Source organism: Notechis scutatus, chromosome 7, assembly GCF_049901735.1.
Source record: "Notechis scutatus isolate UNSWTSFEM ecotype Mainland chromosome 7, rNotScu1.2, whole genome shotgun sequence".
Taxonomy (NCBI): domain Eukaryota; kingdom Metazoa; phylum Chordata; class Lepidosauria; order Squamata; family Elapidae; genus Notechis; species Notechis scutatus.
The window spans coordinates 14,820,415-14,845,534 of NC_142015.1; the positions used below are offsets into that span (position 1 = coordinate 14,820,415).

The following is a 25,120-nucleotide window of genomic DNA, read 5'->3' on the forward strand; positions in this document are numbered from 1 at the left end:
CATTAATTTAGCAACTGTTCAAATTTACCATAGCACTGGAAAAGGTTATTTACAACAGGTCCTTGCACTTACGAATGTTACAACTTCTCCATGGTCACATGATCCAAACTCAGGTCCTTGGAAACAGCAAGTATTTATGACTTTGCAGCATCCAGAATAATGTGACTGCTGTTTGTAACATTCTCAGTCAATGGGAGAAGTTGGATTCACTTAACAATTGTGTGATTCCCTTAACAACTGCATTGATTCGCTTAACTGTTGCAAAAATGGTGATAAAATTGGGTGTGACTCATTTAAGAACTGCCTTGGTTAGCAATGGAAATTCTGGTCCTAATTGCCATCATAAGTTGAGGACTACCTGGAGATAGTATAGAGCAATCTTTCTCAATTTTGGCAACCTGAAGACGAGTGGGGTAGTTTAGGCAATTCTGGGAGTTGAAGTCCACATGTCTTAAAGTTGCTAAGGTTGAGAAATATTGATGTAGAGCAAAGTTCAAAATATAGAAAACACAGGTGTGTGACCTGCAAAAACAATCAGAACTGGCGCCACTTTCGGGGGCGCCATTAGATCACCCAAAGATTGTCCTATAGCAAAAAACATTGAAGTGGCAGAGCCTGGCAGACCCAGTTGTAAAAATGTCTGCCCATGCCAACCCAAAAAGGCAACTTCTGATGAATCTATCAGAGGGTCACTTCCTACCCTTAACCCTGAAAGATTTCAAAATCCCATGTAACCAAGCAATGAGATATTAGTTCTGTGATCTAGTCCGCATCTCTAGAAGCAGGGAGATGTCTACAGAGATTCTCAGTCATCCATGGTTGTCCCAAAGATGCTTTTTCAAGAGGCAACTGACTGAACTGAACCGAAGAAGCTTCTTAGATGAGAAGCAAAATGTCTTCTAGGAAAAACAAAGAAAGTCCAGTTGCGCTTGAAAAAATACCTTTGGGATAGAAGCAGGGAGGACCCTACAGTACTAATTCAGCATAGCCTCCACCAGTATCAACCAATGCTTAGCTCCCAAATTCCTAGCCACCATAGATAATATAGTTAGGATTCTGGGAGCTGGAAATCCCCACATCTGGAAAGCACTAGATGGGGAAGGCTGACATGACTGATCAGCAGGACCTCTCCAGGATATGATGAATATTTTCCACTCATGGAGATGATGGAAATTAAACCCAAGATCAGTTGCATAAATGTATTTGTTCCACCACTCAGCCAAAAGGCTAAACACTAAGTCAAGTCTCTTCATAAATACATTCCAGATCAAAGCCCAGCATGGATTCTGCAAACTTGAATTAATTTTGCTGGTCCCAGGGCATAGAAACAGGTTTTAAGGATCCTCTGACCATGGCCATGTCATTAATCTTTCACATTATCTTTTTTTTAGTCACCAGATGTTTCTACACAACCCAAGCAGCTTTGTGGCTAGGAAGATTAGGTAACCTTTTCCCATAGAAAATAATTAAGAGGATAGGAATCTCTGTCCAGAGGTCCTGAATTGCATTTAAGAGCATCAGATCATGCCTGAATCAAAGAAACACAAAGAATCTGCTATCCTGAAGCTTTGCTACTCCTCCACCCACAACAGGAGATGGCTACTCCCCAAGAAAGAGTATGATTCGTGGATAGAGTAAGTGAACAAGAATGTCACCGTACAATCCTCGTAGTCCTCACGCTCGATCTGTTCATTGTGGTCCAGTGTTGGTGGCTCTTGTTCTACAGGAAATTCTAGAGAACAAACAAAAAGCACAGACTTTTCCTGAGTTTGTGGGATGTGTCCAAGACACAAAGTCTTGGTTAGTTAGAAAGGCACTGGTTAGTTAGAAAGAGTTAGAAAGGCAATGGTTAGTTAGAAAGAAAATAGGTTTGATTCACTTCAACCATCCTTTCCCAAGCTGGTGTTCTCCTTCCAGGATAGATCTCAATTTCTTCCATTCTCTGCCAGGAGGGACAAAATGTGTAAGACATAGATGTATTAAGTGGTCTACCATGCAGTAATACATCAGAGGTCTTATATTTTTAGCTCTTTCAAAAACTCTGCAAATGTTTTGACTACAACTTGCCAAGACACTTCAATAGCAAGTTGAATATAGAAAGCTTAACTTCTCCCCAAAGCATTAGAGCACAGAAAGGCAGCAAAGGAAGATATAAATCACAATTTGTCTCTCACAGCAGCCCTGCTTCAGTAAAATAACAACTATTCCCATGCATCACATTGACTATAGCAGATAGTTGTGGCTGGCCCTTAAATTCTTCCAAAAACCTGTTTCTAGCATGCTGGCTTTTTACACAGATGACACCAGTTACATTCCACTCTGTAAGAAAATTTATAGTGAAGGTCTGCCCAGACGTAGAACCAGGAATGCATCTATGCAGAATTTTCTAGGATAGCTAAGAAAACTGATCTAATCCCACAGTGGGATTCAGGAGTGCTCTTAGGCATATGCCAGTCTCTGGGTGGCTTTAGAGGACAAGCTAAGAAATTTGTTTGCAAGAGGAGTGAAGAAATATCTTCCTTAATCCACTTTGTGGTCTTGACAACATGATTTAAAGATAGCAAGAGGTGTGAGAAACAGCCAACTTTGGGAATTAATGTCTGTTTACCTGGCTGACTTTCCGGATCTTTCTCATCGGTGGGCGTCTCCTGTGGCTCCGTTGGAGATTCATAGACATCAGCTGAACAAAAAGCACAATCAAATTAGCAGGGATGTAAATACATATATACCTCCATAAAGGATTCATTGCAGGGTGGGATTCTACCTGGTCAGACTGGTTCCATAGAACCGGTTGTTATGATTCTGCCCAGTTTGGAGAACCGGCAAATTGTGTCACTGGCTGGCCTCACCCCTCCCCTCCCCATCCCACCCACTCCTTACCTGGCATGTGCGCCATCAAACTTGCCTGCTAAATTGCTATTTTTCCTTTTTTTTTCCCCGACCATCAGCTGTTCTGCTCTGCCAGGAGATTTAGATTACTTAGAAAGCAGGAAATCATTGGATTTCTTGCTTTCTAGCTAATCTAAAAGCAGAGCTGAACCTTCCTTAGGACTGAAGCTTCTATGTTTCAGTGCAGACTCAGGCAGCAGATTGCAGAAAGGTAGATCTCTAAGTGAATCTGTGATTCTGTGAGCAACTCAATCTGCCTGTCTGCTTTGCTTGATTTTGGGTAAAAGTTGCTCTTTTTTAAATAAAAAATTAAATATTTACATATTTACAATTTTTACATACAAGCCACGCCCACCCAGTCACTTGATCACCAAGCCACTGAATTCACCCAGGGCACTTTGTTGTTAAATCAAGTGCTTCAATGTTAATGCATGTTAATGCTTGAAAACCCATTAAAATGGGAAGATCACCTTCTGGATTAAATTTAATCCTTTCCTAGCATGGTCCTTTTCTGTAACCCTTCAGCACATATGTCAATCCCCAATATTGTTGCTACCTTGAATTTAATCATCCTTGCCCTGTTCATATGAAATCTCTTTGGCTCCTTTCTATCAGGATGACTCTACATTATGCAACTTCCTGATGAATATAATATTTTATCCTAATCAACTGTATTCATGTCTTTTCTCTTTTTCTAAATGTTAAACTGCTTTCCCACATAGTCTTAGCAGCCTATAAATACCTGTTGAGATGTTATTACTATACCCCACAATCTGATTATACTTACTGTGAAACCTGGATGGATCTTGTTTCTCAATTACCTTCTCAGGATAGAGAGCTGCAGGATAAAACAGAGGGAGTCGAAGATGAACATTCTTTCTTCACATCACACTAAACTTTGATTGTTTGGATGTTTTTTATGTGATTCAACTAACCCAGAAGCAAATATATTGCTTTAAGGTTTAGTGTGATGTGTGATACAAGGCAATGAGTGTGTTTGCACAAAACACTATACCCAGATTTTTTTAAAAAACTATGGGCTCCTGAACAAGCTAGGAACCATTCAGGGTCAATCTTGTAGATCCACAAAATAACGATGGGTTGTTTGTCCAGTTTGTGTCTGAGGATGACAATTTTGCAGTGCAACATTCCTGTAGCGTCAGCTCAGTTTGGAGGTAGAAGAGTGAAGATAGAAAATTGCTAGGAGGGAACAATTAAATGACCAAACAGAAGAAGGAAATTAAAAGGAAAATGAAGCAAAAGAGAGTAAGGTCTGGGTAGATCTTATGTATGTGACTAAACTGGCATGTCTCATGATAAATTATGTCTTAATGCTTTGGAAATAGTTCTGAAATAGAATAACAGGATTGGAAGGGACCTTGGAGATATTCTAGTCCAACTCGCTGCTCAAGCGGGAGATTCTATTCCATTCCAGGAACGTGGCCGTCCAGTCTCTTCTTAAAAGCCTCCAGTGATGGAGCACCCACGATTTCTGAAGGCAAGCCATTCCATCGGTTAATTGTTCTCACTGTTAGGAACTTTTTACTTAGTTCTAGCTTGTCTCTGGGATTTAAACAACTTAGAGGAAAGACAGCACTGCAAAGCTCCAAGTGGTGCTTTTTGGCTATGTGTGGGAGAAAGTTTCTGCCTGGGCCTTTGCTTCCAAAATGCCTAATCACTACTTTCAACTAATGCCCTTCTCTAGGGATTCCCAACAAGCATCTTTGCCCCAGGGTACTTTCTTTTAAGAAGTAAGAGAGGGAAGAGAAAGTAGCTTTAAAAAAACAGGAAACAGAGTACGTCTGGGTTCTCTTCTCACATCAAGTCTTGACATTATGTGCAGGCTAAGTCACTGTGTGGTGAAGACATGAGGTTGTATGATGGGTGAGAAATGCCCTGAACTTACATTCGCCCCCTTCTTCGTTGACTCGGGAGAAGTCGTCTTCTCGTCCGTAGGGTAAGAGATCTGGCAATCCATAGCCATCTTCAACTCCTGTTGTGGGTGGGATCAGTGGTGTTTCTGGAAAGTGATACCTCTCTTCTTCTGGTGGAACTGGAGGAGAAGGCCTTTCCACCTTCTTTCCTGCTGCTGGTTTCTTGGTGGCCTTGGGACGCTTCTCCTTAGGTTTCTTGGTGGCTTTGGGACGTTTCTCCTTTGGCTTTTTGGTGGGTTTGGGAGGCTTCTCCTTTCTGGGAGGTTTTGGCTTTGGGGAGCTCTTGGGTGGTTTTTCCTTTGGCTTTTTTGTAGGTTTAGGTGGCTTCTCCTTCTTCCCTTTCTTGGGCTTCTCCGTCACTCTCTCCTGTGTTACTTTGGGAGAGAGAAGATGGTTAGCATCTCCTTTTCTAAATAGAATCCAAGAGTTGGAGAATTTATTACACCGGACACATCTAACTCTTATTCAAACAAATTTTTGGTTATAGACAATAGGCTTACTTGCGAGCCACTCAAAAATTTTTACCCAAACATGCCATAAAACACAACTAGAATCACCATCAAGATAAAGATATGATTACCACCATTGCTCTTTTCTCTCTGATTCAGTAACAAATGGATGACCCCATACTCTGGACACAAAACTAGATTTCATTCAGGATTCCTTATGGGATTTTTCCAAAACTTTTCTTTCTGTAAAATCCTGAACATGAAGGCCTGAACTAGATCTGGGCAAAGGGTCTGGCTCTATGAATCAGAGGCTCTCCCTGGACAGACTGCTAGTGATTAATGTCAACTCATAACCCCAAGAGAGCAACAGCCTCATTCCTAAATTCTGAACAGCGGCATTTCTACAGCCTGTGGGAAAAACACTCCAGGCCAATTTGAGCAACCAGCTGTAAAACAACCTGGCATTTACAGTATACCAAGAGCTTGCCTTGCTGGCAGGCTGTCTCAGAAACCATCATTCATGAGAATTATGAATCCACTGACATCTCTCTCTCTCTCTCTCCTTCTGCCATGAGATACCAAGTCCACGACTAAAGCAAGGTCAGGAATTTGCAGAAGATAAGAACAGATCTAGCTGTCTAAACTCTTCCTGCTGTATCCAAGCCACAAAGGAAATCAAGGTTGGAAACTCTACTGCAGCCAGAACCAAACCAGAATGACAAATGGCAAAGAACAGCAAAGAGTTCTTTGGGGCCATTGTGCCTAAGAAAAGATATGCTTCCAATTCCAACTGAGTCATGTCCCAGCTGGGGTATCCTTCCACCCAGATCCAGACTGCATGGGCAAGTCCTACATGCCAAGCTAAGCAACTGCAGTTGAGATTCATCAGCAATGATCCACATGGGACTCTCTAGCTAGTTCATGGCTCCTAAAAGGGCAGAAAACAACAATGTTAAGAAAGGCAAGCAAAACTATCAGCTAAGAGGGATTAAACAGATGGGGAGAAATTAGGAATGCAGTAAAATCACTTGAATGCATCATCAGAAGGATGTTTCCAAGAACCGATTGGGCTTTCTCCAGCTGATTAGAGCTTTTGAGAAGCCTCACTTGAAAGCTTTGCACACATTACCAACTAAGATAATTTCTGTGTAATGAGGAAAACTGTGCAGACTGTCGTATCAGCGACCTAGTACAAGCTCCTGTTCTGCTGCCAGCACATACTCAGCAGTGAAAGCAAATGTCTCCCACAAAAGTATCTCCATTAACGGAAAGCATCGTTGGCCTGTCAGTGCTCTTACTAAAGACCTCTGCCCCCTTTGTTTGGCAGGCAAACTTTGACAGACCCTGAAAAACAACAGAGCGTTTTCCAACGCTTGAAGAAAGTACAGAAAAACCAGTTCAAGTGAAATGTATTTTTAAAGGAAGAAGCCTTTTGAGCTCTTGTCTTGCCTTCATGGAAAACAGGGGGAAAAGATTTCATCCTGACTTAGGTGCAGGTAGTCCTTGACCACAACTGAGCCCAAAATTCCAGTTGCTAAGCGAGACGTGGTTAGGTGAGTCTCGCCACATTTTGTGATCTTTCCCACCACAGTTGTTAGGTGACTCGTGCAGTTGTTAAGTTAGTAACCTGGTTGTTAAGTGAATCTGGCTTCCCCATTGATTTTGCTTGTCAGAAGGTCATAAGAGGGGAATCACATGACCCCTAGACACTGCAACCGTCATAAATATAAACCAGTTGCTAAATGTCTGAATTTCGATCATGTGACCCTGGGGATGCTGCAGCAGTTGAGTGAAAACCGGTCACTGCTTTTTCCAGTGACTTTGTAACTGTGAACAGTCACTAAATGAATGGCTGTAAGTCAAGGACTACCTGTGTATGATAGAACTCACTGTATGCTCGGTTCCTCCTAACTCTTGATGTCTCATCTCAGGCCTCCAGAGCATCGTTCACCCTTCGCCTAAAGTGAAACCAAAGATCTCCCACTAAGAAGCTGCATGATTGGGTATTATGGGGGGGACCCAACCACCAGTCGCACTTTATGATCTGGAACTGATCAATACTATCCAACCTCCAGCCTCATGGGGTTGCCATGCAGATAACGCCAGAAAGACAGGGTAGAAACCACATTAATTTTCTTTTTCTTTTAAAGCAGGAGGAAAAATTGTATACAGGTAGTCCTCAGCTGATGACCACAATTGGGCCCACAATTTATGTTGCTAGGTGAGAAATTTGTTAAGTGAGTTTTGCCCTACTTTACAACTTTTCTCGCCATGTTTGTTAAGTGAATCACTGCAATTGTTAAAATTAGTAACTTGGCAGTTAAGTGAATCTGGCTTCCCCATTGACCCATTGAGCAACATCAGAAGGTCATAAGAGGGGATCGCATGACCTGGGGACACAACAATGGTCATAAATGTGGGTCAGGTGTCAAGCATCTGAATGTGAATCATGTGACCATGGGGATACTGCAACGGCCATAAGCGTGAAAAATGGCCGTAAGTCACTTTTTCAGTACCATTGTAACTTTGAACGGTCATTAAATGAACTTTGTAAATCGAGGCCTACCTGTACACTGTCTTGTGCCTCTTGGAAGAATGGAAGGTGAAATGGGTTATAAATGAATATAATGTACTACTTATGTTTCATAACACAATGCAATAAAGCACATTTTTGGAGAATGCGTAATAGCATAGGCTTTTATCTAGCTACTGGGAACAGGGCTATCATTCTTGCAGGACTGCTTCCATTGGAGAAGAAATGGAACTGTGAGCCCGATTCCATAAAACAAAATTTAACTAGCTGAAATACATTCATCAACTTTCCTTGTCAAGGGCTTCTGCTCCTATTCTAACTGCAGGCAAGAACTTGCAAGAACTTGCATCAAAGGCATATAATCAGCCAGTTTAATGGGGATCAAATAAGTAGTGCGGTGGTTTCTTGCAGATAAAGATGCAAGAATTAAATCTATACCTCACAACTACACATAGGGAGATCTACCATGGGGCAGAGACTACCCTTGGGGGCACATGTCTAGCTAAAACATTTCCTCCCACAAAGTTGCAGGTGCACAATATACTGTAGTAACTCTATTGGAACAAAGCTGATCTAAGTTCAATCAATGGAAGCTGCCTGAAGACCTAACCAATCTTGCTAAATCATGGTTTTACCAAGTTGTACAACAAGGCACATACAACTGTATGCTATAAAACACTGTTTACAATGTATATTAGCTAGGTTCCTAATCCATGGGAATCCAAAACCAGTCCAGATATGTCCCATGACGAATGTGAGTTGACACCCCTGCTTTACTGCATCTACAATTCTACACATTTCTTTAAGTACCAATAAGAGAACAGAAGTGAAGCTTTTTCTGTCCTCAGTTGTGAATGGCATGCCATGTGGTGAAGAATTAATAAATGCCAGTATAGTACTAGTCATAATATGACATCATATGAGTAATAGGCAATAACTATAAAAGGAGTGGCTGCTGTTCCATAAATATATGCTTTAAAAAGAAAGGAAAGATCACGTATTGGCACGAACCACCTTCCTCTTGGGACACTTCTTGCTGGTTTCTAGGCTTTTAAGGGACGGTTGAAAAAGGAATTGAACAGGAATGGACGAATTGAGTAGACACAACAGGACAGTTAACTGCATAGTTTGCTGATTTCTCAGCCCAAGTGCATGAAGTGGAAAGGAAAAAAAATTGCATCCACAATCATTCCGTGCACAATTCCTGCTTTTTTCCTAATAATGAACAGTAACAATTTTATAATAGCCTCAGTTTTCATGGACTTCCTTAGATGAGTTGCTATCTCCAATTGGCAGCTAAGGACAGCAAATGAACCCCAACAGGAAGAATGGACAATGACTTCACTCCTAAAATTAGAAGTATGCTTTTTGCTTTTCAATAACTCCATTTTCTTTCCATAGGTAGATCAGCCAACAGAGTACAATAGGCTCTTATTCTTGAGAGCTTCTAGCACAATAAGTCTTTAGGATGCAAGAAAGCTACTCTGCTGTATCCACAGATGTTACAAAGGCTGATGTTCCTTGAGGGACCAACCTCTGCAACAAAATGTTGGGTCAAAAGATCCTGAGCCTAAAACCTTCTAGCAACTAATGTAGATTGATTTATTTGCATTTATTCATTTCAGGTCTCCTTATCCTGTCTTCATTTGGGGAACTCAACAGGACACCTAAGGGGGTCTGCCTCATTTTAGGCAATAGGTTGGATTGAGACATGGTAATCAGTTCAGTTAACAAGAGTCAAGTGTTTCCCAGATTGTAATCCAGCATCTTCAACATTAGCCATATAAACTTCCAGAAGCCCTGAGTTCCTAGAGAACAGTAACGTAGCACTCCTGGACTGGGATGAAGAAGAAATGAAACACAAAACTTTCCTAATAAATATTAGCACATCCAACTTTCAGCATCTTCCAAACTTAGTAAATGACCTTTGATTATCTAAATTTACTGTCACTGCATTTAGGGCAAGAGGAGGCTGTGACTCAAAACATTATTTACTTTCACCAATAGATACCATTGTGGAAAGTTTAAAATTCTTCATGCTACAACATTTAAATGTGGTTTGCTGACTATGAGAGAATTGGCCGGGTTCACATATCATGAAAAACAGAGGAAATAGGGACATGTTGGATCTCCAGATGTTGTTGGATTACAACTCCAACGATCCCAGCCAGCAAAAAGAGATGCTGTGTGTTGCATTTCATAGCCTCTAGAAGGCCACAAGTTTTCCATGCCTGGATTAAAATGACAACATTGAACTCAGAAGCTGCAGTGGCTGGATTCCCACAGCACATCAAGATCAAAATAGATTATGACTTTATAAAGGAACCTGTTGTTAAGTCAAGCCACTGATCAACTGTATCTAATCAAAGGTTATCATGTCCAGGGGGCAAAAATTAGATAGCAGCAAGATAACTCTGTGTTGCCATTAAAGAGTTTTGCAGCCCAGATATATGGGAAGCCTAATCTAATCCACAGTATTCTGAATAGCAGTTACCTCCAGGCTGCAAGCCTTTCCTATCATTTCTCCATCCAAATGAAAGTTTAGGATTTACTTCAGGTACAACAAGCAACATTTCTCAAACTTGTTTAAGTTTAAGATCAGAATTCCAGCTGGGGAATTCTAAGAGTTAAAGTCCACACATCTTAAAGTTGTCAAGGTTGAGAAATACTGATTGTAGAGGAGATCTTTGACCAATGAGATAGAATGACATATCAGGTCTCACCTTCTTCGACCTCCTCCGTTGGAGCTTTCTCTCTTTCTGCAGGATTCGGGTTTCCTTGATTTTCGGGAAGCTCCTCACCAACAGCCACCTTTCCTGTCTCTGGCCCTTCCAAGTCCTCATCCCCCTCTCCCAGGAAGCCTTTCAGGAATTCCTCAATTTCGTGGTCGGTCAACACAGACTGGGGTTCCACAGGACTGGGGTTCCAGAGACACAAGATTCCCACCAGCAAGGAAAGAAGCAATCGGGGCCCATCACCTTTCATCATGCAGACGCAGATGGATTGCAGTGCTGGAAGAAGGGCAGGCAGATACGTCCAGGTGATCTGCTACCTGTTTTTCTGGTATAGGATCTGACTTCTCTGGAAGGCGCAGCTGAGTGGGGAAGAGGCTAGAGGCAGAGGGAAGGAGAGAAGCACCAGCCCAGAAATACGGTCGAGGACTTGACTTGAGGAAGGGAACGAGAAGGAGGACGAGTCGATCACAGGCTCGTCGGAAGAACGAGGGAAGTCGGCGTTGGTAGAAGCCAGGCAGGGTCTCCTCTTCCCAGCTCGCCCTGGAGCTCCAACCGAGCAGCTTCGAGGCTTCCGAGCTCAGCGGGCGACGGCAGGACTTGCCAGCAGTTCGCGCCGTCCAATCTCGCGCGGCTGCTTCTAACGGAGCCCAGCAGCGGCTGCCAAGTAGCGAAGGGAAGCCGGAGCGCCCAGAAGGGACAGCGCCGCTTTCCCGCAGCCTCCTTTAGCCCCGGGAGCCTTCAGTCCTGCCGCAGGGAGATCGGAACGGGGGACGCCGCCGTTCCGCGCAGATGCTCTTGCCTTGCCCTGAGCTCGCTCCGTCTCCTCTTGGCAACCAAATGCGGGGAGGGGACCAAGGGCCTGGAGACGGAGGGAGGGAGGGAGGGAGTTGCTGGCAGCCGCGGGGAACCTCCAGATCCAGTTCGAGCAAACGTCGCTGCTGGTCTCCTCCCCTAACTGCGGTCGGTCCCCCTCCCCGATCCGATCCCAGCGAAGGGTGGGTCTCGGTCGGCTTCGCCACGTGGAGCCAGCGCAGTTCAACTCCGCTCCTCCGTTGCTGGCTGGGGCTCCGCGGTGGGTTTCCTCCTCTGCCCCCCAAAGACGCCTTGCGGGAGGGAGGGGGTGGCTTAATTCGCGGGCGGGGAGGAGGGGTCTGTGCCCGATGCCGGGCATTTCTTGTGGGAGCAGGGGGGGCGCTGCGATTATGTGATCGGGAGTGCCACATAAATGAAGGATGGAGGTAGGCAGAGACAAGCAAGCATCTGCCTGCCCAGCCTCAGTTTCAGCCCCATGGATGGAACCAACCTGAAGCTTCTAAGGAGCCCTGGCGATAGAATCGGCGGTGGGGGAAAAGCATTAAGAAACTGCCATGGATCAATTCAGGACAGATGTCAGCGAACTCTTTAGTTTCGCCAATACTGTTTGCTCAAATTGACAGCAACCCTGCTCCCTACAGAGGTCTTCTTTATCTGTTTGCTCAGGCTTCTCTCTCTAGTAGGCCTCCTTCGCCTCTTTTCACTGGCTATAGGCAGTCCTTGACTTACAACCACAATTGGGGACAGAATTTCTGCTGCTAAGCAGAGTGCCTGATTTCATCACCTTTTTGCTATGGCTGTTAAACAAATCGCTATTGTTGTTAAGTGAATTGCAGGGTTGTTAAGCAAATCTGGCTTCCCCCATTCCCTTTGCTTGTTGGAAGCCAGCTGGGAAGGTCACAAATGGGGACCAGAGAAGCCTGGGATGCTGCAACTCTCCTAAATACAGGCTGGTTGCCAAGTGCCCAAATTCAGATCACATGACTAAGGGGCCGCTACAAGGGTTGTAAGTGTGGGGGCCAATTGTAAGTCACTTTTTCGGTGCTGTTGAAGCTTTGCACAGTCACGAAATGAATGGCTGCAAGCCAAGGGCTGCCTGAACTGGTCATCGAATCCAGGAATCTTTCTGGGTCAAAGAGGAAGGAGCTTTGCTAAAGAGTGGTGAAAACTTTGGGGTTCAGATGTTGCTGCAACTTCTCAGGACCAGAATAGCATATGCCTTTCAACGGAGCATCTGGACCACAGGATGCTCTTTCATGCTTCCCCAGAGTCCTATTGACGGCTTCAGATCCATTGCACTGAAGTATTGTGCAACATGGGCTGTCTCCTTCCAAGAAGAAACTGGCCACAACGCTGTAATTGTGGCGTCCTCGGTGCTATACTTTTCCATCCCACATTTGCAAAGACTTTGCTTTGCTGTGCATTTTTGCCACACACAGACCACAGGCTGCCATTTTTATTACACACAGCCTCATTAATGGCATCAACCTCCAAAGAGTGGGCGACTCATGCTTAAGGTTCCATGACTTGCCATTGCAGGGCAGTAGCCGCTGCCAGGAGCAGTGGCAGATTAAGGCTCACTGGTGCCCTAAGCACTGAGAAATCTTGGTGCCGCCACTCCTTTGTACATACCGTGCAAACGAAGCCATATTCTCAACTTTGTGGTGCCCCCTTTGGGCCTGGTGCCCGAAGCATGTGTTTAGTCTGCTTAATGGTTAATATACCACTGGCCAGGAAAACATCACTAAATGGATTCTTGATCATGAAAAGAAAAAGTTCCAATGTGGTTAACAGATCATGGCCAGAAATGATCTGACTGACCCTAAAACTGCATCTTGTGTTGTAGCAGAAAGGCAACATCACTGCAATTATTTGCCAGTGATTTTTCTCCATAAGGTATCCTTCAACCATTGTCCCCTTGTTGGGCTTCCAAAGTCATGTTGCAAGAGAAAACTTCTCTGAGAAGTAGATAGACCTGCTGAAGAACAAAATTCTGCTGAAGAACAAAAAGCAGAGTAAAGAGTAGGGGCTAGAGAGACTAATCATCCAACATGTAGGCTTATATCTTAGATTGAACTACAATTTACTTTAACTCCACTTGTTGAACAAGCTACAGTGGTCACTTTCAAGTAGTAGGCTGTGCCATTAATTATTATTTACATTCGTCACAGCTTCATCCTGCACGTTAAGCCAAAACAAGTCTCATTGGGATTAATAAGTTATATGAAATAATGGACTACTTGTTCAGGTTCCTTGTTGGCAGATTCAAGGAAAGGCTTCAGAATGAAAGTCTATGGAGATTCTCAGTCATCCAGGTCAGGGTTGTCCCAAAGATGCTTTTTTCAAAAGGCAACTGAAGAGTTCTGAACTGAAGTTCTGAACCAAAGAAGCCTCTTAGATGAGAAGCTAAGCGTCTTCAAGGAAAAACAAAGCAAGTCCAGTTGTCTTTTGAAAAATACATCTTTGAGATCAATCCTGACCTGGATAGCTGAAAAAAGCATCTTTGGGATTTCAGAATGAAATAACAACAAAAAGAGACAGGGAATTGAAGGCTATGAAATGTAGAAGTCAGAAGTCAGAAACTACAATGAGAAGAGGAAAATCTATTGGATATTGAGATGACTTTTGGACTTTTGACAGTTTATAATCTCTTTCATCATAGAAGAAATAATGATTTTATTGCTTTTTAAAACTCACACAAACAAGTTAACTTGAATAGAAACAAAGAAGAATAGGAATACTGTCCAGTGTTTTGCATTTATGAATGACATTTGGATCCATTTATGGTGACATCATGAAAGTCATTAAATGAATCCAGCCGCAGTTATAAATTGGAAGGAAATACAAAGGCATGACATCATTAATCATGGGATGCAATGCCTTTTATCTGAGTAGGCATTGGTCCACCAAGCATTTTTTATGCAGTGGTAATCTCCTTGGATCACTGACATAATTTCTTGTGACTTTTACTAATCTTTTGCAAATGGTGCTGGACATGGTTTTGTTTATTTACAAAACTTTAGTGACAAGAATATCCTGCTAGATTAGGTTTAAGATCTACTGCATCTAGCATCAGGCTTCACCAGAGGCCTGTTGCATGAATCTGAAGATAACAGCACTGGCTTTCCCTCACAGTGGAACCACCACATAATAGTAATAGACTTATATACCACTTCACGGTGCTTTATAGCACTCTCTAAGTGGTTTACAGAGTCAGCATGTTTCTCTCAACAATCTGGCTCCTCATTTTTACCCATCTCGGAAGGATGGAAGGCTGAATCAACTTTGAGCTGATGAGAATTGAACTGCCAAAATGCTGGCAGTCGGCAGAATTAGCCTGCAATACTGCATTCTAACCTTGCACTACCATGGCTCTAAAATAAATAATATATTTTACCACCTTAGGCAGAAATTCTCTTAATTCTCTCACTTTCTCATTCTCTCATAATAAAACCAACAATCAAACTAAATAGCAACAATCCAATTTTTCATGATAATCTTCTCAGATAGTCAACTCATATTGCTTTGTGGCAGGATAACCAACATATAGCCAGTTCTGTGAACAACCATGAATGGACCAATTTTCCTGCTTAAAAGCCTCAAAACATTAAAACTCAGACCTGAGTTTTGTTCCTTTCCCTTCCTTCTTCTATTGGGATATTTCCTTTTAAGCTTGGAGGCAACTAGAAGGCATGGAGGATAGATGATAGATAGATAGATAGATAGATAGATAGATAGATAGATAGATAGATAGATGATAGATAGATAGATAGATAGATAGATAGATAGATAGATAGATAGATAGATAGATAGATAGATAGATAGATAGATAGATACTCCACTGTCTCTATATAAAATTAGCTGCCATTGAATAGGGTTCGGTTCATGCTGACTGCATGGAAAATGTTGAAAATTTTATCTCAGTAATAACCTGTAGCTCTTCCAAGGACATTTCGTAATCTCTTTGGTCCCATCCATCTATTTTATCCATTGTCTTCCCCATCTCCTATTTCCTTCCACCATGCTAAAAGGCTTGCCCATTAATCTTTTCACAACACAGGTCCAATATATAAACATTTCTGGCTGAAAAAAATGTTCCTCGGTGTTTTGGTTTTAAAAAATGACTAAATGAAGCTGTCCCACACAACAAATAGTTGGCTCTGAATGAAAAAACTCCTTCAACCTGCTCAGTGAATTCCACTGCAACATCACAATGGAAAGATGTTTACTCAGTGCTCATGAAAGGTGAGTCTATTTTCCACAGATGCCCCATCCTTAGCATGATTCCCATATTGATGTAGAACTATACCTTTGAGATATCAATCTGCAGAAGGTTTGAACTGGAAGAGTGCAGAAAATGGGATAGGCTGACCATTCTTTCATTTGTATTTGTTGAGTTAAGTAAGTCCAATATAGTTAAAAGAGATACATTGACATGTAGCCATATTATTTTCCAGGATAGTATTTCCAAAGCTGGAAATCTCTCAGACAGCATAGTATTCTGGGATCTGTAGTTCTAAAACATCTGGAGGGCTCCCGGATGGTGAAAGCTGCTCTAGAAGTGAAGAAGCATCTTGGATGAGAAGTGAAATGTTTTCAAAGAAAAGACCAAGGAAGTCCAATTGCCTTTTGGAAAAAGTGTCTTTGGGAAAAACTTAAGTTAGTGTAGATGTTTCACATTCAAAACTGTTGGCCAGCAAGGAGTTAACAGGAAGTCTTCTCTGAGGTCTGGGGGTGGGTTGATTACTAATATTAACTGGGCTAATGATGAATAGCTCTGGCTTTAATTAGAAGTGAAGAGGACATTTCAGTCCAAGCACATCCTCCAAACTCACAAGGAAATGAAACTAAATAATTTTGAGCTTTGTTTGATGACCTCATTGATAAAAAAATAATAATTCTGTCAAGGACAAACAAGGCAACACTTTCCTTGCATGCAGAAGAGTCATCAAACTTTCCTTGCATGCAGAAGAGTCATCAAAATGTTGATGATTCCAGAGTAACCTTTTGCTACAAGGAATTGAATACAAGTGGGGAGGAGAAGGCAGCTCACCCAGTTTTATTTGAAATGGCATAAGGTTTCCTGAGCAGGGGGTTGGACTAAAAGATCTCCAAGCTTCCTTCCAGCTATGCTGTGCTCTGCTATTCCCATTCTACTTATGGAGTCTTGCTATTTTATCTTGTATTTATTGGGAGTGTCTGCAGGACTCCGCTTGGACATTGGCTGTGGAAGAGAAGCTGAAGATCTCAGTCTACTTTCTGATGACTCCAGTTAAAAGGAATAAGGACTGAATTTGTTGCACAAATCTAATCTGTGCCTATGAAAATACAACCCACGTATGTTTACTGAATTAATCTCAACACCCGGGTTCCTGCAACACGCGTTATCTAACCTAGCAAGCTGTGCAAATCCAGCCCCTGGTGTGTTGCTTGAACATGCACATCCAAAGCCCAGAGGAATTATGCAGAAAGGAAATCTTGCTCGAATCAGATTGGGGAACACCCCCCCCCCCCCGGCTTCTTTTCCTTAGAAGACCCTGAAGCAAAATACAAAACTGAACATCTGTTCCTGAAGGGGACAGCCTGAAGATGACATCCATTCTGTATATTTCTGACGTTTTCCATAGGGCTATGACATCCAGGTGTCAGCTTTAAAATTCAGCTGCCACATTTTTTTTAAGAGAGTTGGAGGAGTTGAAAAGTTCAAGGTTATTCTGTATGTCGTATTAAGAAATTCCAGTGGCAGTTAATTGGTTCTCGTGATTTATGAAGTGTAGAAGTGGGAGGAGAGAAGGGAGGAGAGAAGGTGGATTCTGTGTAACGCACAAAAATAATTTCACTTGGGAAATTGCCTTTGACATGCCAGATCTGTTTCTAAATAAATCAATTGGAGAGAAAGGTCTCGGAGTGATTGATATCATGGATACTTTCTGGAGGCCTTACATTTATTTCCCAAGTCAAACTTTTATTTTTGAAGGGGCTTGGCTGATACCCCGGAGTTCTTTTTCCTGAGATGGAGAATTATCAACAATCAGCCGAAGTTGGAAATATGCAGGGGGAGAGTATGGGGGCCCTCCCTCTGGAACATTAATTGAATCTGCAAGCCTTTGTTTGGAGGAGATGATGGATGCTTCCAGAATGACAGTAAAAGAAAGAGGTTTGGGAGCTATACCGAAGTGTTTGAACTCAAGAAGTTGTTATAACCCAGAGGTAACCCAGCTGGTTGAAGAGAAATCTTTCTTGAACCCCAGGCAGATTGCTATTCTGTCTGATTGGAGGGAGGAGGCTATACAGATGCCCATTGGAGGAAGCCAGAAAGACGCATCAACTGACAGAGGTATGTCGCGGCCTCCGAGGCAATCCCCTCATTTTCCAGAGGGAATTTTGCCCACTGCAGAGAGTATCCCTCCAGGGTGGGGATTTTATCCAGGCCAGGGGTGGGTTCAATGCCAATGGCAGCCAGCACTAACCCAGCCCTGGTCTGAAGGGGGGTTGCCCAGACAACAGACAGCAGCCACTTCCCCTCCACCTGATCAGGGAACCAGGCTACACCCATCTTCCTCCTGGCCACCACAAATGCAGTCACAACTAGCAGCAAGGCCACAGGGACCCCTATTCCAGAGAGGCACCACCCAGGATACAGGGGGCCTACCCAGCCTACGTACGCCACCAGGCTGGTTCCTTTCATTCCAGTACACCCTGCAGGGGCCTGGCCTGTGGCACCTCTGCAACCACAACCCAGGCTGGACCAAATACCCTTTAAGGCCGTATTTGATGGCTGCCATGAACATTTCAATTACTTCCTCACTCAAATCTGATCCCATACAGAACAATTTGGAGATCAATATGCCACAGAGTGTGATTTGATTACGGACATAACAAATGGAATGAATGAAGGGGATGCTTCAGACTGGGTGGCCCAACTACACAACGAACAAGCCCCCGAATTACACGATGTAAATGGATTTATTCAATTATTAAGACTCAGATTTGAAAATCCAGACAGGGTAGCAGAGAATGAAGAGAAGTTAATGGAAATGAGGCAAGGCAAGCGACCCTTGTCAGAATTTATTTGGGACTTTAAAAGGGTCGCAAGCCACCTCATGGATTGGCCTGAAAGAATGACTTTACAGTATTTTAAAAATGCCATTGATCCAGAAGTAAAGAAGGCCTGTGAAATTAGGGGAATCCCAGAGACCTTACAATCATGGTATGTCACATCCCTCAGCTTAGATCCCAGCATCAACCCACACAGGAAACCCCTTCCAGCAGCCCTCCCTAAGAGAATTGTGGCTAGGAGACCACCAACTGGATTAGCCGAACCTGCTCGTACCCAACCTACCAGGATGCTGAAATGTTACTTATGTGGCCAAGCCGGCCATAGAGCAGCAGACTGTCTGGCCCCTCCTCCTGTACCACAAGCTCCGCAGTCGAAGTCTAATCCAGCTGTTAGAGGTCAGAAGAATCAAGAAAGACCTCCAGCCAAGTGTGGGTTTGCCAAACACATCTGGGAAAGCCCCCTCTGTGCAAATGGGAGCAACGTACCTCCAGACCGCCACCACATCCCTGAGAATCCGACCTGTGAAGACAACCCAATGGTGAGTGATCCCATCATACCTTTTACAGTCAAGGTCAAGTTAGTGGTACCAAACATGGGGGAGGCCGGGGAGTTAGAAGCTGTCATTGATACTGGGTGTTCTAGATGTCTTATCGGCCTTTCCATCGTTGAACAATTGGGCATAAAGACTAACCTGCTAAAACACCCAATCAGATTTGAGCAAGTGGATGGAACCTTAATTGGGGGGGGGGGGCAGCCATTCAGATGACTGAATTGATCAAGATGAATTAGGGCCCCATCGTGAACTCATACGCTTCATAGTGGCCCCCAAGATATCAGAATCAATCATACTGGGACTTGCTTGGCTAGACAAATGGGCCCCGATGATCAAATGGGAGGATGGATTCAGGAAAATCCTCATTGGACCGGGCCCATTGCCCCCTCTTCCACCCACTACAAAGCCACCGATCAGTTTGAACCCAGAGCCTGAGCCAGCATCCATGGCATCCCACTTTCTCCCAGATAACCCCCAGGTACTCGACCAATACAAAGACTTGGCTGAAGCACTCAGTGAAGAAGAGTGTAATGTCTTACCTCCCCATCGAGCCACTGATTGTGCCATAGAATTAGAGCCCAGGGAGAAATTACCAAAACCAAAGATATATTCCATGACGCCTGCTGAAATGACTGAATTAAGGAAATACATCAACAGCAATTTGAAATGAGGTTTTATTTAGCCTGCCAAATCAAGACTAGCTGCCCGTGTTGTTCAAGGAGAAGAAAGATAGCGAGTTGATATTGTCTGTTGACCTTAGAGGCGTGAACGCATGTACCCTCTCCCCCTTATCAAGGACTTATTGAATCACCTGTTGAAGGGCAAGATATTCACCAAACTAGATCTCAGGGAAGCTTACTACCGGGTCCACATCAAAGAAGGAGATGAGTGGAAAACTGCTTTTAACTGCCCTCTGGGTAGCTTCCAATTCAAAGTCATGCCTTTCGGACTTCAGGGGGCTCCTGCAGTGTTTATGCAGCTCATCAATGAGGTGCTACACCCGCACCTTTCTGGGGTGTCCTCGTGTACCTTGATGACATCCTTATCTTCAGTGAAACCATGGAAGAACATGTTCAATTGGTCCGACAAGTTCTAGAAAAACTTCTAGCCGCCAAATTATATGTGAAACTCTCAAAATGCAAATTCCACAAAGAGTCATTGGACTACTTAGGCTACCGAATATCCAACCTGGGGATTGAAATGGACCCTGGAAAGGTGAAAGCGGTGCTGGACTGGCAACCCCCCAGAACCCGAAAACAACTTCAAAGTTTCTTGGGGTTTGCCAACTTCTACAGACAATTCATTCCGTCCTTTGCTGAAGTTGCCCTCCCGTTGACGGAGCTATTAAAAATGGGCCTGTCACTCACCAAACCGAAGCCAAGTCAACCCCTGGCTTGGACTATGGACTGTCAGAAAGCTTTTGAGGCCTTAAAACGCCTCTTCACAGCTGAGCCCATCCTCCAGCACCCAGACGCGACCAAGTCTTTTATTCTCCAAATGGATGCAAGTGATGTAGCGATGGCAGCTGTTTTGCTGCAAAAGGACTCTCAAGGTCGACTGATGCCTTGCGCTTATGTGTCCAAAAAGCTGACAGACGCAGAGCGAAGGTCTGGAAGAAAGAAGCATTCGCCATACGATGGGCTTTGTTGACTTGGAGGCATTTTCTAGAAAGGGGCGCCAGAGGCCTTTGAGGTATGGACTGATCATAAGAACCTCGAGGCTCTAAAGACCCCTAGGAGATTATCACCCAAACAAGTCCGCTGGACCCAATATTTCAAGCGATTCAACTTTAACATTAAATATATCCCCGGAGGGAAAAATGTACTGGCGGACGCTCTGTCCAGAAAACCTCAGTTTGACAGCCACCGAGAGGAAATAGTACAAGCCTTAATTTCAGAAGCTCAATCAGCAGGCCAAGTGACCACTTGAGCCCAAGCCAACTGCAACCCCAAACACCTGGAAGATAAGCTGACTACAGAATTGAAAACGGCCCTATTGACCGACCCTTGGTTCCTGGAGCATCAAACCGAATTGACAATGAATGATGGACTAGCTTGGAAAGGGACTAAGCTTTATGTACCCACAACCCTAAGACTACTGGTACTAAAGCGTAGCCACGACTCCCGGCTGGGAGGCCACTTCGGATTCCTAAAAAACCTACATTTACTGAGAAGTCAGTTCAGGTGGCCAAAAATGAAACTTAATGTCGAGGACTATGTAAAAAGTTGCTCAATTTGTGCCACAATGAAACACAGAACTGGAAAAACCCCTGGCCTCCTGCAACAAGTTGCTGAACCAACCCAACCTTGGGAAGAGATCGCAATGGACTTTATTGTTGAATTACCTAAGAGTGAAGGGAATACGATCATTTGGACTATAATTGACTTATTCTCTAAACGGGCCCACTTTATAGCCTGCAAAGGACTTCCATCTGCAAAAAAACTTGCAAAGCTGTTCGTGAAATGTATCTATAGACTACATGGAGTAGCTCATAGAATAATATCAGACAGAGGGGTACAATTTACCGCAAAATTTTGGAGGGAATTTCTGAAATCCATTGGTTCATCTCAAGGGTTATCCTCAGCTTTCCATCCTGCTTGTAATGGAGCAGCGGAGAGGACTAACGCCATGATTGAACAATACATTAGATGCTATGTAAATTATCAACAAGAAAATTGGGCTGAGTTATTACCTTTTGCAGAGGTTGCTTACAATAATGCACTACATAGCAGCACGGGATTAACTCCATTCCAAATCAACACTGGAATGGATTTTGTCCCGATGCCAGAGTTACCTAGACTACCTCCCTCATCCATGTCCCTAACAGAATGAACTCATTAAAGAAAGGATGGGAAGATACAAAAAAAAGCTTTGACCGAAGCTGCAAAAAATTATAAAAAACAGGCGCATAAACATAGATCCGTTTCAACTGCCTTTTAAAGTAGGGGACAAAGTATATTTGTCGACCAAGTATCTTAGGTTGAAACTGCCCAGTAAGAAGTTTGGTCCAAAATTCTTGGGTCCATTCCCAATTTCAAAGATAATCAATCCGGTCACTGTCCAATTAAGTCTTTCTTGAATATTGTGGAAAATTCATCCAGTATTCCATTGTAGTTTACTAAAACCAGCTACTACATCAATGATAAGACCACCGCCAATTGCTCCCCCTAAACCGTTAATGGTACAGGGGGAAACACATTATGAAATTCAAAAAATTCTCGATTCTCGATTACACCGTGGCCGATTGCAATATTTGGTCTTATGGAAAGGATACCCCCTCTCAGATGCTAGTTGGGTAAAGAGTTGGGATGTTCATGCTGATCAATTGGTTAACCAATTCCATGAGGATTTCCCCACAAACCGAAGGGTCCTCGTGTGTGGGGGAGAGGTGGTTAAGGAAAATGTGTTAACCCCCGTATCTGGTTTTTTTCCTTTCTTTTAGGAGGAGGAGTTTTCAAGGGGGGACGCCTGTCAGCTTTAAAATTCAGCTGCCGCATTTCTTTTAAGAGAGTAGGAGGAGTTGAAAAGTTCAAGGTTATTTTGTATGTCGTATTAAGAAATTCCAGTGGCATTTAATTGGTTCTCGTGATTTATGAAGTGTAGAAGTGGGAGGAGAGAAGGGAGGAGAGAAGGTGGATTCTGTGTAACGCATGAAAATAATTTCACTTGGGAAATTGCCTTTGACATGCCAGATCTGTTTCTAAATAAATCAATTGGAGAGAAATTTCTTGGAATGATTGATATCATGGATACTTTCTGGATGCCTTACACCAGGACCCAAATTTTTAGAAATTAAAAGCACTTTGTAGATATTAGGCTTGCCTGCATACAGACAATTCAAAGAGGTTCAAAGTTTCTTGTACAAAGGTTTTCATTTCTTCCATCACATAAGAACTGATCAACAGTAGATTTCTTGGTTCTCAGAACATTGTTATGATGTGAAGGAGAGACCAACAAGCCATAGTTTTACATTTCTACCAGTACAATTAACACACTGAACTTTATAGATATTTTGTTCCAATCTTCCTCACCTGAATATTCTTGAGGTGGCTGGAAAATTTAGGTATTGTAGTTCAGCAGGTAGGGGGGGGGGGCTGTTAGAACCCTTTTTATGGGCTTTAGAAGGAAATAGCACCAACTTGTGATGGCTGGTTGCTATGACTTCCCATTTTATCCAGTGCATAAAGTAAAGGGGAAAAAACATACCTTATTTTCATCAGAATGTCATATTTTGGTACAACAGTAGAAACTATCTGAGATTTGGAAGAATAATGCACACATTATGAGAGATAATTATTAGTTGTAAAGTATAGAAGAGCCATAAGTCGACAGTTGGAGATATTGGAATTGAACCTAAGAGATTTTAGCAGCATTTTAAGCTACCGTATATACTCGAGTATAAGTCGACCCGAATATAAGCCGAGGCACCTAATTTTACCACAAAAAACTGGGAAAACTTATTGACTCGAGTATAAGCCGAGGGTGGGAAATGCAGCAGCTACTGGTAAATTTCAAAAATAAAAATAGATACCAATAAAAACTTTCACTAGGACAGTTGAGAATAAGTTTGATGTTCACAATTTCCTCTTTGAAAGAGACCAATAAATAGGGAACAAGAAGATGAAGAAAAAGAAGTGTGTTTTTTCACACTTTTCACACTGCAGTGAACAAAAATGGCATCGTAGGAACAGGCTTATTCTCAGTCCAAAGGTTTTTTGTGATTTCTTCCCTGATTTAAGGGAAATTTGGGAAATGATATCACTATCATGAAAGGTTTAATTGATTCACTAACCCAAAAGAAGATGATGATGACAGTGGGAGGCAGGAGTCACTCTCTCCTTGCAAGAAAAAAGCAAGAGCCGTTCTTATGATCTCTCTCTCTCTCTCTCTCCGTAATACAGTCAAGCCCTTTCCAGCACGCGCGATCTGCCGCCGCAGCTTTGTACCTTGCAAATGCAAAATCCGGGGTTTTTGCATTTGCAAGGTGCAAAGCGGTGGGGTGGATCGCGCATGCTGGAAAGGGCTTGGCTGTATACGAGAGAGAGAGAGATCATAAGAACGGCTCTTGCTTTTTCGTGCAAGGGAGAGTGACCCTGCCTCCCACTGTCGTCAACATCTTCTTCTTTTGGGTTAGTGAATCAATTAATTTGGGAAATGATCTCACTATCATGAAAGTCAGTGTTCTCTGCCCGTGGGGCGTTTGAAGAAAACGCCCGCGGCATATCCACGCGTGTGTAAGGGGAATCAGAAATCCCGCTTCAACGCCTAGCACGCAGCTGTGAGCAAATACTGGGAAAATCTGATTGATCAGAAGGAAGGAGGCAAAAGAGGGAGGGGTGGTGGTGGATGGAGGTCCCACTGGTATTTGTGAAACACTTGGTCGGCAGCGCTTAAAGTCAAGGTCCTGGCTCCCACCCACCCACCCAAAGCCACGAAGTCCCCCAATTGCGCAGCCCAGAATTGCCCTCCCCTCGGGGCAGCAACGACACCCGGTGTTTCCTGAGACAAGAAGCTCCACCGTGCAATGAAAGTGCCCTGGCTCTAGGCTCTAGGCTCAGAAAACAACGCGAGCCGCCGCCACCACCTCCTCCCCCTCCTCCCGAGCGGACTGAAAGCAGCTGGAGATGAGGAAACGAAGCTGCGCGGCTCGAGCCGAGCGACCCGGCGCTCGCGTTGTTTTCTGAGCCCGGGGGACTTCGTGGCTTTGGGTGGGTGGGTGGGTGGGGAGCGAGGACGGACGGAGTCCGTGAAGTGGGGCTTGCCTGCCCTTGCTGGCTGCCTCTGCTTCCTTAGGGGCAGGGAAGGGGGCTCATCTGGACCAAGGGTGAGTCTCCCCCTCAGTTTCCCCTGAAGGATCTTCCATCGCTTTTGCCTTCTCCCTACATCTTCCCTCTGTTAAAAATCCCCCCCCCACACACACACACACTTATTTTCGGGCGGATAGATTTCGTGTCTGAGCATTCTCACATGACGGTGGGTCTTTCCCCCTAAAAACAGTTAAAAAAGAAAAACAATATATCCTCATGCAAGAACTTTTCTGCTTCCGATTACCCCCATGCTTAAAAGTTGCAAAGGAAACACGGAAGCAGGGAAGCGGCTGCCCAGCTCCGGAGCTCCACACCATTTTTTTTCAGAGGGAATCTGACTCGAGTAT

General features: G+C 43.6%; 1 protein-coding gene across 2 annotated transcripts in view; it reads right to left on the minus strand.

The window, feature by feature from the left end:
• The window catches only part of AEBP1 (AE binding protein 1), a 34,386-nt gene extending 22,745 nt beyond the window's left edge, over positions 1-11,641 (minus strand). For both annotated transcript variants that reach the window (XM_026671392.2, XM_087969680.1), the window contains exons 1-5: positions 10,529-11,641; positions 4,796-5,197; positions 3,677-3,727; positions 2,609-2,680; positions 1,661-1,732 (exon numbers count right to left, since the gene is read on the minus strand). In XM_026671392.2, coding sequence (XP_026527177.2) covers positions 1,661-1,732; positions 2,609-2,680; positions 3,677-3,727; positions 4,796-5,197; positions 10,529-10,793 — 862 coding nt within the window. In that variant the 5' untranslated portion in view covers positions 10,794-11,641. The remainder of the gene's footprint in view (positions 1-1,660; positions 1,733-2,608; positions 2,681-3,676; positions 3,728-4,795; positions 5,198-10,528) is intronic.
• Between the last annotated feature and the right edge of the window lie 13,479 nt (positions 11,642-25,120).